This window comes from Mucor mucedo (assembly GCF_025094135.1).
Source record: "Mucor mucedo strain NRRL 3635 chromosome Unknown EV154scaffold_9, whole genome shotgun sequence".
Taxonomy (NCBI): Eukaryota; Fungi; Mucoromycota; class Mucoromycetes; order Mucorales; family Mucoraceae; genus Mucor; species Mucor mucedo.
In genome coordinates, this window is record NW_026252293.1 from 383840 (window position 1) to 398372 (window position 14533).

At 36.3% G+C, this 14533-nt stretch overlaps 4 protein-coding genes across 4 annotated transcripts; 3 read left to right on the forward strand and 1 right to left on the reverse strand.

Annotated features, from left to right (window-relative positions):
* Window positions 1-554: 554 nt before the first annotated feature.
* Window positions 555-1641, forward strand: EV154DRAFT_494816 (uncharacterized protein). Its single transcript, XM_051599952.1, has one exon. The coding sequence runs from the start codon at window positions 603-605 to the stop codon at window positions 1626-1628; it is 1026 nt and encodes a 341-aa protein (XP_051462164.1). The 5' UTR covers window positions 555-602; the 3' UTR covers window positions 1629-1641.
* Window positions 1642-3219: 1578 nt separating this feature from the next.
* EV154DRAFT_319124 (Fms-interacting protein-domain-containing protein) lies at window positions 3220-4589 on the forward strand. The gene is made up of 5 exons (XM_051594941.1): window positions 3220-3451; window positions 3580-3803; window positions 3907-4044; window positions 4111-4225; window positions 4295-4589. The coding sequence occupies exons 1-5, from the start codon at window positions 3356-3358 to the stop codon at window positions 4430-4432; spliced, it is 711 nt and encodes a 236-aa protein (XP_051462165.1). The 5' UTR covers window positions 3220-3355; the 3' UTR covers window positions 4433-4589.
* A 156-nt stretch (window positions 4590-4745) lies between these two features.
* EV154DRAFT_536038 (quinon protein alcohol dehydrogenase-like superfamily) lies at window positions 4746-7145 on the reverse strand (the record flags this gene model as incomplete). Its single annotated transcript, XM_051604110.1, has 3 exons — window positions 4746-6650; window positions 6742-6880; window positions 6952-7145. 3 exons carry the CDS (start codon window positions 7143-7145, stop codon window positions 4746-4748), a joined length of 2238 nt encoding a protein of 745 aa, XP_051462166.1.
* A 5844-nt stretch (window positions 7146-12989) lies between these two features.
* On the forward strand, window positions 12990-13688 carry EV154DRAFT_594383 (uncharacterized protein). The gene has a single exon (XM_051606966.1). It carries the CDS (start codon window positions 13097-13099, stop codon window positions 13622-13624), a length of 528 nt encoding a protein of 175 aa, XP_051462167.1. The 5' UTR covers window positions 12990-13096; the 3' UTR covers window positions 13625-13688.
* Window positions 13689-14533: the final 845 nt, after the last annotated feature.

Genomic DNA, 14533 nt, shown 5'->3' on the forward strand with positions numbered 1-14533 from the left:
AAACTACGAGTCCAAAAATATCCCCATATCATCACTGATCCTTTACCAAATTTGAATGCTGGCACAATAATTTCTCTTAATACCTTTCTACCCTCTTCATAATGCCCTTCTTTATAATAGCTCTTAAGCCACTGTCGTTGTGCCTGAGTGCAAATCGCGACCCGTCGGACCAGATTACCTTATTCCATTCAACTGATGTTCGTTTCATCTTGTCATCATCCTATTCTCCGAATGTTTTTTTTGATTTTCAAAGCTTAGATATAGTTTTTAGAAGGTTTGCAAGAATAAGACCCGTTTTTGGGGAGTGCATTTCTCATGAAGCTAATGGGATCAATAGCCTTAAAAAAGTTCGCATACTAACACTTATAAGGCTCAAAGAAGTCCCTTCGTATCAGATGTCTCAGGTGGTGTTTAGCTCTTACTTTCCTTTAGTTTGATATTTTTTTACGATTGTTACAGCGGTCGTTCTAGGAATGCCTTTTTTATTATTAAAAAGGTGTGTGTAGTTTCCCATTACCAATATCGTGGGAGAGGTGCGAATTTTATCTCTGTCTTTTTTTTTTTTTTTTTTTTTTTTTTTGGTGTTGTTAAACTAAAAAAAAATGGAGTGTGGTGAGACCTCAAAGACGTTATACAAGATTGTAGAATACAATGATACCTTATACCAAATACCCAGTCGAACCATTGACGATCAACAAGTCATTTTATTAAACGATGTCAGAGCACTTGTACCAGACGCTACAGCATTCTTATCCCATACAACCACTCTCATTCCATTCCTTCTGGACCCCATCTCCCACACAGAATTAATACCATTGCGTGTTGCCATCGACAGAGACGATGACTCCATTTGGCATATCAAGGTGCCTCCCCTTCCTCCTCTCGCATTCTCACAGACAAACTTGCAAACAAAGATGGATCTACTCGTACAAAAGTTCGATCGTATATTAGCATTACAAGGGGAGGAAGAAGAAGATATACACCACTCAGCTAATATTGAACCTTCTATTCTTATGAACAATCCTTCCTCCTCCTCTACTTCTTCTTCCTCTTCTAATACTACTACTACCACAGCCACCGCAGAACCCATCGCCACCACCACCACTACCACCACTGCTACTGTCACTCAAGAAGAAGAAGAAGAACCTCAACAACAAGACCCTCCACCTGCCTTTTCAACTCCTTCGCATGCTCCTTCCTCTTCTTCCTCAACGCATCGACATGAAGCTCCACCCTCTTATGAAACATCCGTTCTCAGCACCATCAAAGCCATCAATTCCAAGCTCTGTCTGTACGAATCCCATATCTCCAACCGACACAAATCCCCACGCTGGCTATCCAAGCGAGACGAATGGATCGCTCGTGTTCCTACCAGCATTGAAGAAGTCGCTTACCAACTAGTGCAATTGGAAATGGCTTTGCTTTGGACTGCCGTATCCGAGGCTTGGATCCAGGAAAGAGAGACGTGGTTGACGTTGGTTGCGAATGCAAGATCCGAGCGTCATTTAGCGGGTGCCATAATCAATCTGGAAAGACATACGCTGGTCATGGACGATCAGTGGCCCCAGCAACGAGAAAGATGGATGAGCGCCTTACTGGAAATGCTCGTCTTACCATTAAGTCATTAAAAAAAAGGGGGGGGGGGTCGAAAATCTTATAATAAAAAAAAATAATAATTTTTCATAAGTGAATGGGGGGCGGGAGCAGTGTACATAGATAGCCCATTGTAAGTGTGTTACACCATTATGCAATTTTTTTATCAGTAAAGAGCTATATCACAAAGGTTTTCGGTTGTATGTCTGTTCCCCCATAATAACAGCTAGTCGTATACAGCACTATCATTGAAGGTAGATAATCTGACACAACCGCATAAAAAAGAAGAGAGAGAAAAAAAAAAGTATCATTTGTTCCATACACACACACGATTTTATTCATGTGACAGTAAAGACGCGCCCCGGTTTACCATGTATCAATTCGTTGGATGAGCACCCACCACTGGCATGGACCGACTACTCCTTCGTCGACCACATAAAGGTGTTTCTTCACTGACAATCGTATGTGGATTCAAATCAGACGCTTCCCGAAAATCATTCCTTTATGTTGTTTGATTAGGATCGTATGTAACAATCAAGTGTTTTTTTCTTCCCAGATGGGAAAGAACTTACATGATTTGGCCCAAGGTATCCAATTTATCCATGAGACTTTTCAAGGACTTTTCTTTCTTATTGAAATAAATCAAATTTCGTTTATACTCATCATCATGAACCTCATTTCTAGATGCTGTTGTTGACTGTATCCATGGTAATCTACCACTTTTTTTTTTTTTTAGTATGATTGCAAAAAAAAGCAGAGGACACACCCTTTGTTATACTTCATATCATCCATGGACTCTAAACCAATATGCTCTGTAGCCAATTCAATTTGTTTACGACGAATAACATCCACTTCCTTGAATATCCTATTCGTATCACGACCTATAAACACACAAAACATTCGATTTTTCATTGTTTTTTTTCAACTTGATTTACTAGTTTACCGAACACTCGAAACTCATCATTGGCATACATGGTGTCCATTCGACTGAATTGTAATTCTAAATGAGACTGAACGTCGGCTGGATGAGGCATGTGTGTATATATAAAAAAAATGAGAAAGAGAGGGTCACCCCCCTCCCCCTATGTCGTCTCCCCCACACATACACAGCTTATTGACCGGAGTATAAACAAAAGTCCCGCTCTTTTTGGCAGACATTTTTGTTTGTGAAAAAGCATACAACAACCTCCTTCTTTAAACGAAGACCTGTTGTGCCTTATTTAGGTTTTTACAATGCTCTTTGGTCGCTTTGTGCTGTATTTTGCAAGCATGTTGTGTGTGTATTTTAGCCTACTATGAAATGTTAGTTACAGTGACCTATCCAATATACAGTTCATTTTTTTTAACAGTACCATGCCACACATAATGTCATCGCAACTATCACTAAATGCTGATTTTAACTTTTTTATTTTTGTTGGTAGCACCAAAAATTTCAATCTCGCGCGCGAAAGAAAAAAAATCATCCAAACATTAGCTATGTATACAGTCATACCCCCCAATGAGAGTCACCATGAACAGTTCAGCTAATCCAATATAAACAAAAGAAATGATGATGAACACTGCTGCAAGAAGAAGAGGAAGAAAAAAAAATGAATTATTCTTTTTACCAGAAATTGAGGTTCCAGCATGTGGCTTATTTTTTTGCTTTTGCTTGCGGGATAGGCTCCAAAATTGGTTCACGCTTTGCTATTTTTCCCTTTTTTTGTTTTTGTTTTGCGCGGAACATATCACCACGAATTAAATATATATATACACACACAATATGCCAAGTTCAAAAGTTGCAGCATTAAAAGAGATTGATAGAGTGGCAGGTGAAGTACAAACCGTGCTAGTCACTCGCATGCAAAAGAAAATCGAGGTAATGAACAAACTTCCCCCCATTTTTCGGTAAACAAACCTACGCCCTACGAATGGTTTACCCTTTTTTTTTTTTTGAAAAATGATGTATATATATAATCTGATGCTGCTTTGAAAATCAAAAAAAAGGGAAACTTGGAACAAATATTCGGTCAAGCAGAACAAAACAAGATTCAGGAAAACTTTGATAGACTGATTGATCTTCACATGGTCGCTTACACATCAACAAAAGAAAGTAGACAAGCAACACTGGATGCTAAAATCAGCATGAACGAAAAGCGAGTCGAACTGCAGGATGTCATGTACGAAAGAAAACATATTTTGGAGGAAATCGTACAATGTAGAGACTTTAGGTAAATCATTCGAACCATTTTTTTTTTTTTTTTTTTTTTTTTGTAATAAAAAAAAAAGATGAGTTTTATTAACTCCCCCTTCATTACCATCATCGGTTTACAGATCTGTCTATCAAGATGTTGAACTCATACCTTTGGACGAATTCATGGCAAACGCTGGACCAGAATATCACCAAAACTCAGATAACCCTCACCAGTTGATGATCAATAGATTAAAATATGAACTTGTCATCCGAGCAGCGTAAGTTATCCACCCCCACCTCCTTTTCCCCCCTCACGTTGACTAAATTATTTTATTACTGGACAGTTTAAAAGAGCAAAAAGAAGCACTCGAAATAGAAAGAGCAAAGTTAATAAAAGAAAATAGAAAGATTCAAAAGAAGGTGGATCGATTCGACAAGTTATTAGACGATTTTGTGTTGGTAAGTGTAAATCCCATGATTCATGCTTTTTTCTCTGTGATATTAAAAAACCTTGACATATAAAAAAAGTCGGCTGCTCCTGTCGAGGAAGCATTAGCAACAGAAAGCAAAACAATAGTTGAAGAGATGGAAATCGAAAATCATATTCATACACCCAATGGCGATACCACCATCAACACCACAGAAATAATGGATACAACCTTGTAATAATAAAAAACAGTTGTACATAAAAAAGAAGGTTTCTCTTTTTTATTTTCTTCTTCCCTCCAAAAAAAAAAAAAAAATGGATTGTTGCGAATGATAAAGTAATGAAATAATAAAAAAACAGAGTGTGTGTGTGTAATGATGGTTGTTGATATATATGGATACTATTAATTTACTCTTCCATAACGGACTCCTTACGAGCAGCAATCGTTTGTTGATTAAGAAGATATTTAAGTGTATATTGATTCGAATCACATCTAACATGAGAAAAAAAAAAAGTCAGTTAAAAAGTAAAATAAAAAGAAAAAAAAGTACTTTACAATGTAGCAATATCATCACGAACACGGTTAACACCCTTGTGTAAAGCTCTAAATACAGGTTGGAATTGACCGCGATGATCGCGAAGATATCTGCCATGAGCAGTCATGACACTCGTAACCCACATCAAATGGAATTCAACATGAGGACTTGTCTCCATATGCATACCAATAAACGATAATAATTTAAAGAGATATTTTTCTGGCATACCACGGGCAACAAGATCTACAGAATCAGGTGGGATGCTTTCAAAGACAGTGTGTAACAAGGGCTTCTCATTCAAACGGAAAGCCATACAAAGTGACTTGAGGTACTCCTTCTCTGCAAGTGCCTCCAGAACAGTTTCGGGTGTGATATCCATCTCAAGATCAAATGGATCAAAAAGAATATCTTCATCCAAGGAATAAATCATGAGTCCATCCGTTGTAGCAGCTGCCCAGGATCGTCCAGTGGGTGAGAAACGCACAGCCATCGACTTAATCTCGGGTCGAGCGGATCGTTTGGATAAATCACCAGTGCGAGTACCAGGTAACGATAAATCAACACGGTCTTCACGATCAGATCCCTCATCGTCTAATTCTTCCAAGCTGCCAAATTGTGTCATATACTTGGAATTCAAAACTTCTTGTGTACCATCCAACGCAAGATTCTTGGAAATTTGGAACTTCTTGACAAGGAAGGAGCTAGCAACGTCGTAGATACAGATATATTTACTCGTACCGGAACCAATCAGACTTGTGCCATCAGCGGTATAGCAGATAGAGTTGAAGCATTTACCACTAGCTGCGTTGTCAGCAGATGTACGATCATCCATCTTACGGCCACCCATAATGTCTTTACGACCATCAATTGTGCCAACAATCAAGGCTTCTCCAATATCCCAAAAGGTAATATTACCATCCAAGGTAGCTGCAGCAATTTCCTTACCATCAGGTTTAAAAGCGACAGCCAAAACTTCTGTTTGATGAACAAGTGTTTCAACACTCTTACTACGACCAAAGATATCCCAAGTACGAGCAGAGTGATCCCAACTACCACTAGCAAGAATCATGCCTGTAGGGGAGAATGCAAGAGAGCTGACAGGTCCAGTGTGACCAGCCAAGATATCCAATAATTTACCTGTTTGAACACTCCACACAAAGATCTCGAATGTATCCATCGTACCAGCACACACGATTTCTCCACTAGGGTCCACAGCAAGCGATGTGAATTGAACAGGGTTAGGACTGGTGAAAGTTCTGAAATTACGGTAACGCACCAAATCAAAGGCACGTACGGTACCATCCATACTAGCCGAGAACAAGACTTGACCTTGCTTGGCGAATTCCACTGCGGTGACACCACTGCTATGCTCACTGAAAGTAACAAAACAGAAACCCGAGGCGGTATTCCAAACCTTGATCTTACCATCATCACCACCGGTAGCCAACGATTGTCCATCGGATGAATAAGAGACTGAATTGATATCATAATGATGTCCCTGTTGTTTCAACACGTAGGTCTCCGATTGCCATTCCCAAACCAACAATTGGCCCAATGCAGCGGAGCCAAAGGCGAGCCATTCACCTGTGGCGTTGATGCACACGGTGTCAATCTTCTTTTGTGAGATACTCAAGGTATGGATGGTGGTGAAATTGGGCACTTCATAAATACCAAACAGACCGTTTTCAAAACCGACAACCACGAGGTTGCTAGGAGCGAAAAATTGCGCTTCGGTCACTTTCACACTGATCTTGTTGAAGTAGTTCTTCTTTTGAATTCTCCATTTCACTTTATCCACACGCACAATCTCGTTGCCATCCGCATCTAACTCTACCATTTCCGTATCTGAATCCTCGTGAATGGCGGCGTATGTTGAGTTTTTCCATTGAAATAAAGATCCATCTCGACTGATTGAATAAATCTATACACAACCAAAAACTTTATAAGTATTCACACATACATACATTTCGTTTTTTTTTTCTTTTCGCAAAAAGAAAAAAAAAACCACTTACATTCTTCATATCGGCGGAGAACCAGGCATTAATAATATAATCACGATGTCCAGAAAGTGTGGCAGACACGAAATCCTTGACGGTTTTATCAACAGTGAAAATACGGCATGTCATGTCTTTAGAAGTTGTAATAATATACCTGAATATGAAAAAAAAAATGGTTAGTTTTTTAAAATTCGATAATCCACCTGCCCACTAATTGACATTTACTTTGAATCAGGGCTCCAGTTGATGTTGGTGACAAGATCATGATGACCAACACATGTAGTTAAAAGAATAAAGGGTGCAAATTCTCGGGTGTGGCTGGGAGCTTTCCAGATATTCACATTCTTTTCATGGGTGATGGCAAAATACTTTCCGTCAGGACTGAATTTGACAGCTCTGGCTCTCGCTTTAAAGTTCATGTGGGAAAGTACAGTTCGACGATTCAAGTTGATTAAAAGCGCACGGCCATCTATTTTAAGGTTTAACACTTCAAAAAAAAAAAAACTATCATAACAAAAAATCGACCATTACCTTTATCAACAACGACTAAGAGTGTGCCGTTGGGTGAAAGAGCCATGCGATCAATGTTTTTACGCATTTCAAAAGGAAGTGTACATGAAGTATTGCTATCATGGAAGAAAAAAAGGGATCATCGTTTTAGTTTCTGTTTGTATTTTTTTGTGGACATGAGGGTCAATTACTTGATCAGATCAAACATGGAAACACGATTGCCAACAGGACTCAAAACAGAGTTTCCATCGGGTGTGAAAAGTACATTGGCACCAGTATAAACTGTACCTAAAAGGTTAGAAAACTTTACAACAGGTGAGCATCGATGGACAGCAACAATTAAAGGTAATTCGATTTTCTTCTTACCTTGTAAGAAGATTTCATTATTTATTTATTTTTGCTTTGGAGGAAAAATAAAAAAAAAAAATCCAAAAAAGCTTTCCCCGGGTGCTATTTTGCAAGTTTCCCAATTTGACAGGTGGCTTATTTTCTTCCTTCCCTCCTTTTTTTTTTTCCTTCCCGCTGGCCGGCCCAATCAGGCCTATTTTTGCAGTCTTGCATTACAAACAAGCTCTTACCTTCTCCCAAACATCTCATAATCCTTAAATAAGGGCTACTTGCATTTTTAATAAAACATAAATTATAATATCTAGAATTCTGAAAAGGGGATCGAGTGAGGCTGCACCAAGATATATTACCTTGAATTTTGGCTTGTAGAAATAAGGCCCACTAATTTTAACTAGAATACTAATTTTTATCATTCTGTATGCAGCACAGAATTTAGCCTCCCTTATTTTTATCTTGTTGATTAGACTATCTCTTTTGCAAAATATAGTCAGACTACTCAAAAGCGGTAGAGTATGGCCCACTCTGTAGTGGCTATTAGCGGTTGTTGAATATACAAAAGTGAGTCTACTTGCCATGGTCATAACTGTATGTTTTCTTTTATTAAAAGAAAACCAAAATACAATTGCTGGTAGAGGGATATTTTTCTATCTTTATTCACAAGGTTTGTTACGAACGCGTAAAAAAAACAATGGTCGAATGAAAGGATTATTTTATATATATAAAAAGTAAAATCGCGACATGTTTCAAACCTATATCTAAAGAAAATTACGCGTTTTTTTGGAAATTGCTACTTGTACGTTTTGCTTTAACTATTCAACCTATACATAGATGCTAGATTTTGGTACTTAGGAGAGGAAAAAGAGAATTAATGATACCGGATCAACAAATAAGTGGAATGATAAATCGATGGTCATATGATTATATCCTTAAGTCAGCTATTCACTACCCACTTTGGACCATAGTCTTTTTTTTTTTTTTTTTTTTTTTGTATATATATATATATGTAGTTTAAGTGTAAATTCCTTTGAGTTAGACCCATTATTCATTCTTTTCGCAAGCTTACGATGGTTAATAAGCTACGGTTAAGTTTGTAGCTCCTTGTGGATTCATTATTTTTTCATGCCCAAAGCACTATCCATTTACAAAAACTGTGATAAAGCTGATAAAAGCTAAAGCATGTTTTTTCTTTGATTTTTTACAAAGCATTCCTAATGTGCTCAGCAAGCTTCTTGGTTGTTGAGGTTTCTTTTTATATTGATTGTACAGAATCAGTAAAGACCTCCATGCAATTCATTTTCAGGTTAGATTTTGTTTTATCTAATAAGTTGTGTTCATGAAGGATTATTTTCAATCAGTCTTTCAACTATTTTATAAACCATTTGCCACCTAGATTAGAGTATTTAAATAAACCACTTGAACTGATCATAAAGTAAAACAGACAGGATTCGTAATTACATTTTGATAATATATTTACATGATTCACTTTGAACAAGAAGGTTAACACGTTGTATTTATTCATAATTTGATCGAATCAATTATAACATAGTGAAAAACAAAAAAAGGGTTTTTCTTTAAGAGTGTTCTGATATATACACACTATATATCCAGCCTATAATCTACTTGACATTTAATAGCAACCCAGCACTGAAACATAAACCATTGACTGATCAAGTTATTAATGTCTACTTCCAATCCACGCTCCCGTCTGATCTTCCCGGATAACAATCTATTTCAATCCTTCCTTATAAAATGGATCCCCTTTTTCATTTAATAAAAAGATATCTAGTTTTAGTCTCAAATAATTTAACCATTTATTTCTTGGAATATTTCATGTTCAATTCTTTCAGAATGTAGTGCTTATGTTTCTAGTACTTATAAAGGGCAGAATATATATAAAAATAGCGAGATTTTTTAAGCTTTGGAGTATTGCTTTGCATAAAAAGTTTGTTACAAAGTATGTTGCACCCTGAAACTTTTTACCGGTCTAAACATATTTTGGACCGATACCGCCGGTATCGGTGCAATTTTTAGAAATTACAGATACCGGCGGTCTTTTTTGAAGATTGCACCGATACCGATTTTTAAAATAAATGAAAATCACTGCAAAATCGAGTTTTGTAGTTTAATAAACATATATTACGATACCTATATAACTTATATGATTAAAAGAAAATTTATTAAGTTAATACGGTGACCGCAACAGGGGGTCAAAAAGTGTATCTTGTTCTTTACGCGTTTGGTGTTACACGATTAGGCTTTTTTTGTATCGTGCTTTCAATTGACTTACGCTTTTTTTTTTTTTTTCACTTCTTCGCTGGTTTTAACGGACGAATAACTATCAAAACATATTCACTACTTAAATGTCTCTATGACAAAGTATTGACATTTTTTTTGTCACATATATATTACAAATAAAATGTTTATAGTATTAAAAGCCATGTGCTTTATGTCCAAATTTTTGCCACTCAATAAATAGCCGCAACACTTTTTATTGAAATCACCCTCCTTCTTAGAATTTTCTTTCTAGTTTCCCCATTTTTTCCATCTTGTAAAGAGACAAGTTATAGGAAACAAAAGAGTGGTCAAAGGGTCATTGAAAGTATCTATCAAACGCACTGGAAGAGTACTCTATGTTTGTGTGTACCGTTCCTGTACGTAATATCTATTGAGTTTAAAAAATCATTATTTATAAATCTAATATTTTTTTTTCTTTCTTATTTTCCTTTTTTCTGTTTTCTTTTTGACAAATGACCATGAAATAGTATGTATAATAATTGATACCATAATTTAACATAAAATTAACCTTTTACAGTTATGTAACTCTGTTTGATGTAGTTTATGAATAATAAATATTGTGTTTGCGTTCATGGTAGATGAACTACATTCTTTTCGAGGTAAGATTTATCGCTATAGTCACCTTCATTCCTGTTATTAATATCAATATATGTCTATAGATTTACTGTACGTTTACTGCTTGTAAATTTAGACCCGGACGACCTGTTTCTTTATTAAGGTATGATGTGTTTTTTTATCTTTTTTATACTCGTTATTAACGTTAGTTCTTATTATAGGTAAGTACCGCCCAGACGCGTTTGTCTATAACAGTTGTAACTACTAGCTCAATAAGTTGGTATGGGCGGATTAGTTTCGTCTTTCATCTGTAAAACCAATCTCTGCGTTTATTTATTCAAACATTTGTGGCTCTTTTTTTCTTTTTCTTTTTTTTTTCAATAAAATGTCTTTTTTTTATTCAATATATGATGTCTAAATTTTTGGGTTTACAAGGGTAGCAACTCGTGAACTGAATACGTAAACTGTATTATTATCCAATAGAATTATTTGCCAAAACCATCGCTTGTAATCATCAGTATCGGTCCAAAAATGCGACCGATTTCTTACAAAATCTGTCCAAAAATGCGACCGATTTTTTATAAAATCGGTCCAATTTTTGGACCGTTACCGCCGGTCTAACTTTTTCATTTTTTTTTAAAAAATTGGACCGATAAAAAGTTTCACAGTGATTGACTGTGGATGACCTTCAGTATTGTGACATGCATTGTTATCTATTGATGTATGAATAGGGACAAGTTACAAAGTAGTAAAAGACGCCAAATTAGCTGCTTATCAGCCAAAATATTTTGCAAATTACACGTATTAGACTAAAAATGCTTAAATTACCATTTAGTGCTGATAATAATTTATATGATACGCGTTATCCCCATATTTTTTTTCTCAGCAGATGATTGGATGCTAATTTTGGTTTGAAAGTAACATAGGTTTGCTTAACTTCCTTCTCCCCCTTTCCATGAAAAGCTACAGCGTCAAAATTTACAGCTCGAAAAAATTAAATTTGATTCATGGTTTTTTTATAGTCACGTTTGTCGTAGTTGCTTGTTGAAAACTATTAAATAGCCTTAAGAGCTGTATGTTCATCTCTATACTACATTTCCTATTTGACATAGACAAAACTCCCATGTTTTGAAAGTGTGACAGGAGTATTTGTAAAATTATCATTGATAGTGCCATTGCCAATTTTGGTTAGGAATAGTAACACAGGAAGCATATGAATGGCATGAGAGTCCCTTTTTTTTTGTCAACAAAGGTTATATAATATGTCCATAGATCCATCCAGCTCCTAAAAAACGTTATTAATAATATAGGAGTCTTTTGAAACTCTTCCGTAAGTACATCATTTGTGACAAAAGGACCAATAGTGGATGCACAGGTAATGGCGCGAAAAAAAAACGAAAAAAAAACAATGTTTCAAACTGATGTTGACAGAAGGCGTTTATTATTTATAAATCCGGCTCCATATATATCTTGTATAATATATGCTTTATATAGAAACAAACGAACAAAACAGTGCTTGAGAGAGAGAGATACAACGCGACATTTTAGAGGACCAGAAGAGTCCAAAAATAAATTAACTGTCAGATTATTACTGTTTACTGTTTTCCCCATATATTTTCCCGCACTTTTTTTCTCTCTCTCTTTCTTTCTTTTTATTCATACCAAAGTAACAGTATTTCCAGGATGGGTCTTTTAATAATATATCAGACCCTTGGAATCCTCAGTCGAGCAATATGCTTTTATGTCAACCTTCGGAAATAAAAAGTGTTGAAAAGAGGCAAGGTAATTATTGTAGTTTCCTTTTATATGTATTTGCTTTTTTTTTTACTAAAAGGCCTTTTATTAAATACTTCAGCAGAACAAATGCCCATCAAATCTGAGGGCCTCACAAAACATATGGCCTTGTTTTCAATTTAACCTCTTGACAATCAGTCATGAAAGACTATACGAATTGCTGCAGGAGAAAAACTAAATGAACAAACTTATTAATCTATAGCAAATTATTTAAAGTGCTGTAAATATGTTTTGGCTTTCCCATCATTTTTGATTCTTGACTAAACATCTTTTCCCTCAAGTCTCGCGGAAAAATTAAAACTATTCACCCTTTTCTTGCAGAAGGAAATACTATAATTTCTTACTTCAAATACACCGATGCCGTCAAAGCCCTGTGATAGCTTTGGTAATTTATTGAAGGCTTGCTTTGATAAACCTTATTTAATCAACCAGCCGTTGAATAATAAGGTTTCTCATGATAGTCAAATCAGAAAAGGTGCCTCTTAATGCAAGATTACTTAATGTTGTGGTACGCGTAAAAAAAACAAATTGTTTGTTTTTGACAAACGACGAATAGGAGTTCGCGTCCAAAATTGACGTAATCCATACTTTTTTCCGAAGCATGGGACTCAGACTACGTGCGAGTAGCTAATATTGAATATGACGATGAGACCAGCACCAACATATTATTTGCACGTCTGGATGGAGTAGCAAGCAAGGTTGGTTTTCTGTAGTCTTCCAAAGGATAAATGGATCATATGATCTAATCCGTCCTTTAATAGGGTACAACTGTACGAGTACTCCCAGCTAACAGCAATCTTTTTGATTGTATATGCAATGTAGATGAATTTCAAGATTGAAATAATCATCTGCTTCCAACGAAAGATTGATGATTCGGGGTAGCATGTCCGCCTTTAATCTTCCGGAAAACCGTTCAAATTTTTCTGTCAATCCCTTCAGTATGCGCCCTCCAGCAATTGAGCGCCCTTTGGAATCAGACCATTCCTCCTATTCTAGTACTGGTTGCATCTGTAAACGTTCAGGCTTCAAATCCTGTCTTTCCTGCTCGGATCGTTCTTCGTTTACAGAAACCTCTCAGGAACCTTACTCTGCTAAGGTTTCTGATGTTAGATCATTTGAAGCCAATGCCAAGGCTCTTTTAGCTATAATAAAAGCCAGCAGCAATGTACCCTCAAACGTCAATCCTGCTGCAGGCACCCTATTTGCTTTATCAAATGATGCGACAAGCAAGAACAACAATGTTCTTGCTTGCAAACCAGGTTGCAAAAAGAACAGATCTTACGCATCTGTGGTTAGCACTGAGGTGACAGCAAAGGCAAAGCCTTCAGATCCTGCAGTGATTAAAAAACCTTGGAGCATGTTGGATATCAACAAGATGCCAGAACAACCTTCATGATCCGAAACCTCCCCAATAGATCTACACAGGTAAGTATTAATTTGAGTATAAAAGATGATCGAAAGCCGCACGCTTCTTCTCACTACTTTTTTATAGGAGCAAGTTCAACTCGAATAAGCGATTCCAGTTGTCTTATGTTAACATTCAAGGAGAAAAGGCTCTGATAAAGATGTTTCAGAACTCTCAAGTCATGGAACAAGAGCCCAGTTACCAGCCAAAATTGTTTTATTCTTCTGGCACTTTAAAAGGAAAAGAACAGCCTTTCCAAGACCAACTGGAGACGGGAATGGCAGGGTTAAAAAAATTGCTCTGTCCTTCTTTTGTTTGGTATTTGTCCGTTTTGATTTTTTTTTTTTTTATAAAGCAAAAAAAAAAAAAAAAAAAAAAAAAAAAAAAAATGATAATAAATTATACACCTATTAAACTAAAAATGCTTATTACCATAGTGCTGATAACAATTCATGCAAATCGCTTTATCCCCAAAAAAAAATTTCTGAGCAGCAGATGATTAGATGATAATTTTGATAGAAGAGAAAAAAGTTTTGTTTAACCCCCCCCATTCGATGCTAAACCATGGAAGGCGACAGCGTCCAACTTCAGAACTCAAAAATTTGAATTATTTTATACTTTTTCATAATCACGTTTGTCGTAGTTATCTGTTGAAAGCTACTTCATAACCCAAGAAGCTGGATGTGCGTCTCCAAACTATCTTTCCTATTCAAGATATACAGAACCACCATGGAAACTCACATTTTTTAGGGTGGGGCAGGAGTATTTGTAAGGTTGTCATTGATAGTCGGGTTGCCGATTTTGGTTTAGAGTAGTTACACAGAAAGCAATGTTGAAGGACATGAGAGCTTTTTTTATCTTGTCAACAAAGTTTTCATGATGTATCCATATCTCTATCCA

Coding starts and splice junctions, on each gene's coding strand:
- EV154DRAFT_494816 (XM_051599952.1), top strand. CDS start 603: ATGGAGTGTGGTGAGACCTCAAAGACGTTATACAAGATTGTAGAATAC.
- EV154DRAFT_319124 (XM_051594941.1), top strand. CDS start 3,356: ATGCCAAGTTCAAAAGTTGCAGCATTAAAAGAGATTGATAGAGTGGCA. Junction 3,452..3,579: donor GCATGCAAAAGAAAATCGAG/GTAATGAACAAA, acceptor ATCAAAAAAAAG/GGAAACTTGGAACAAATATT. Junction 4,045..4,110: donor GAACTTGTCATCCGAGCAGC/GTAAGTTATCCA, acceptor ATTACTGGACAG/TTTAAAAGAGCAAAAAGAAG.
- EV154DRAFT_594383 (XM_051606966.1), top strand. CDS start 13,097: ATGATTCGGGGTAGCATGTCCGCCTTTAATCTTCCGGAAAACCGTTCA.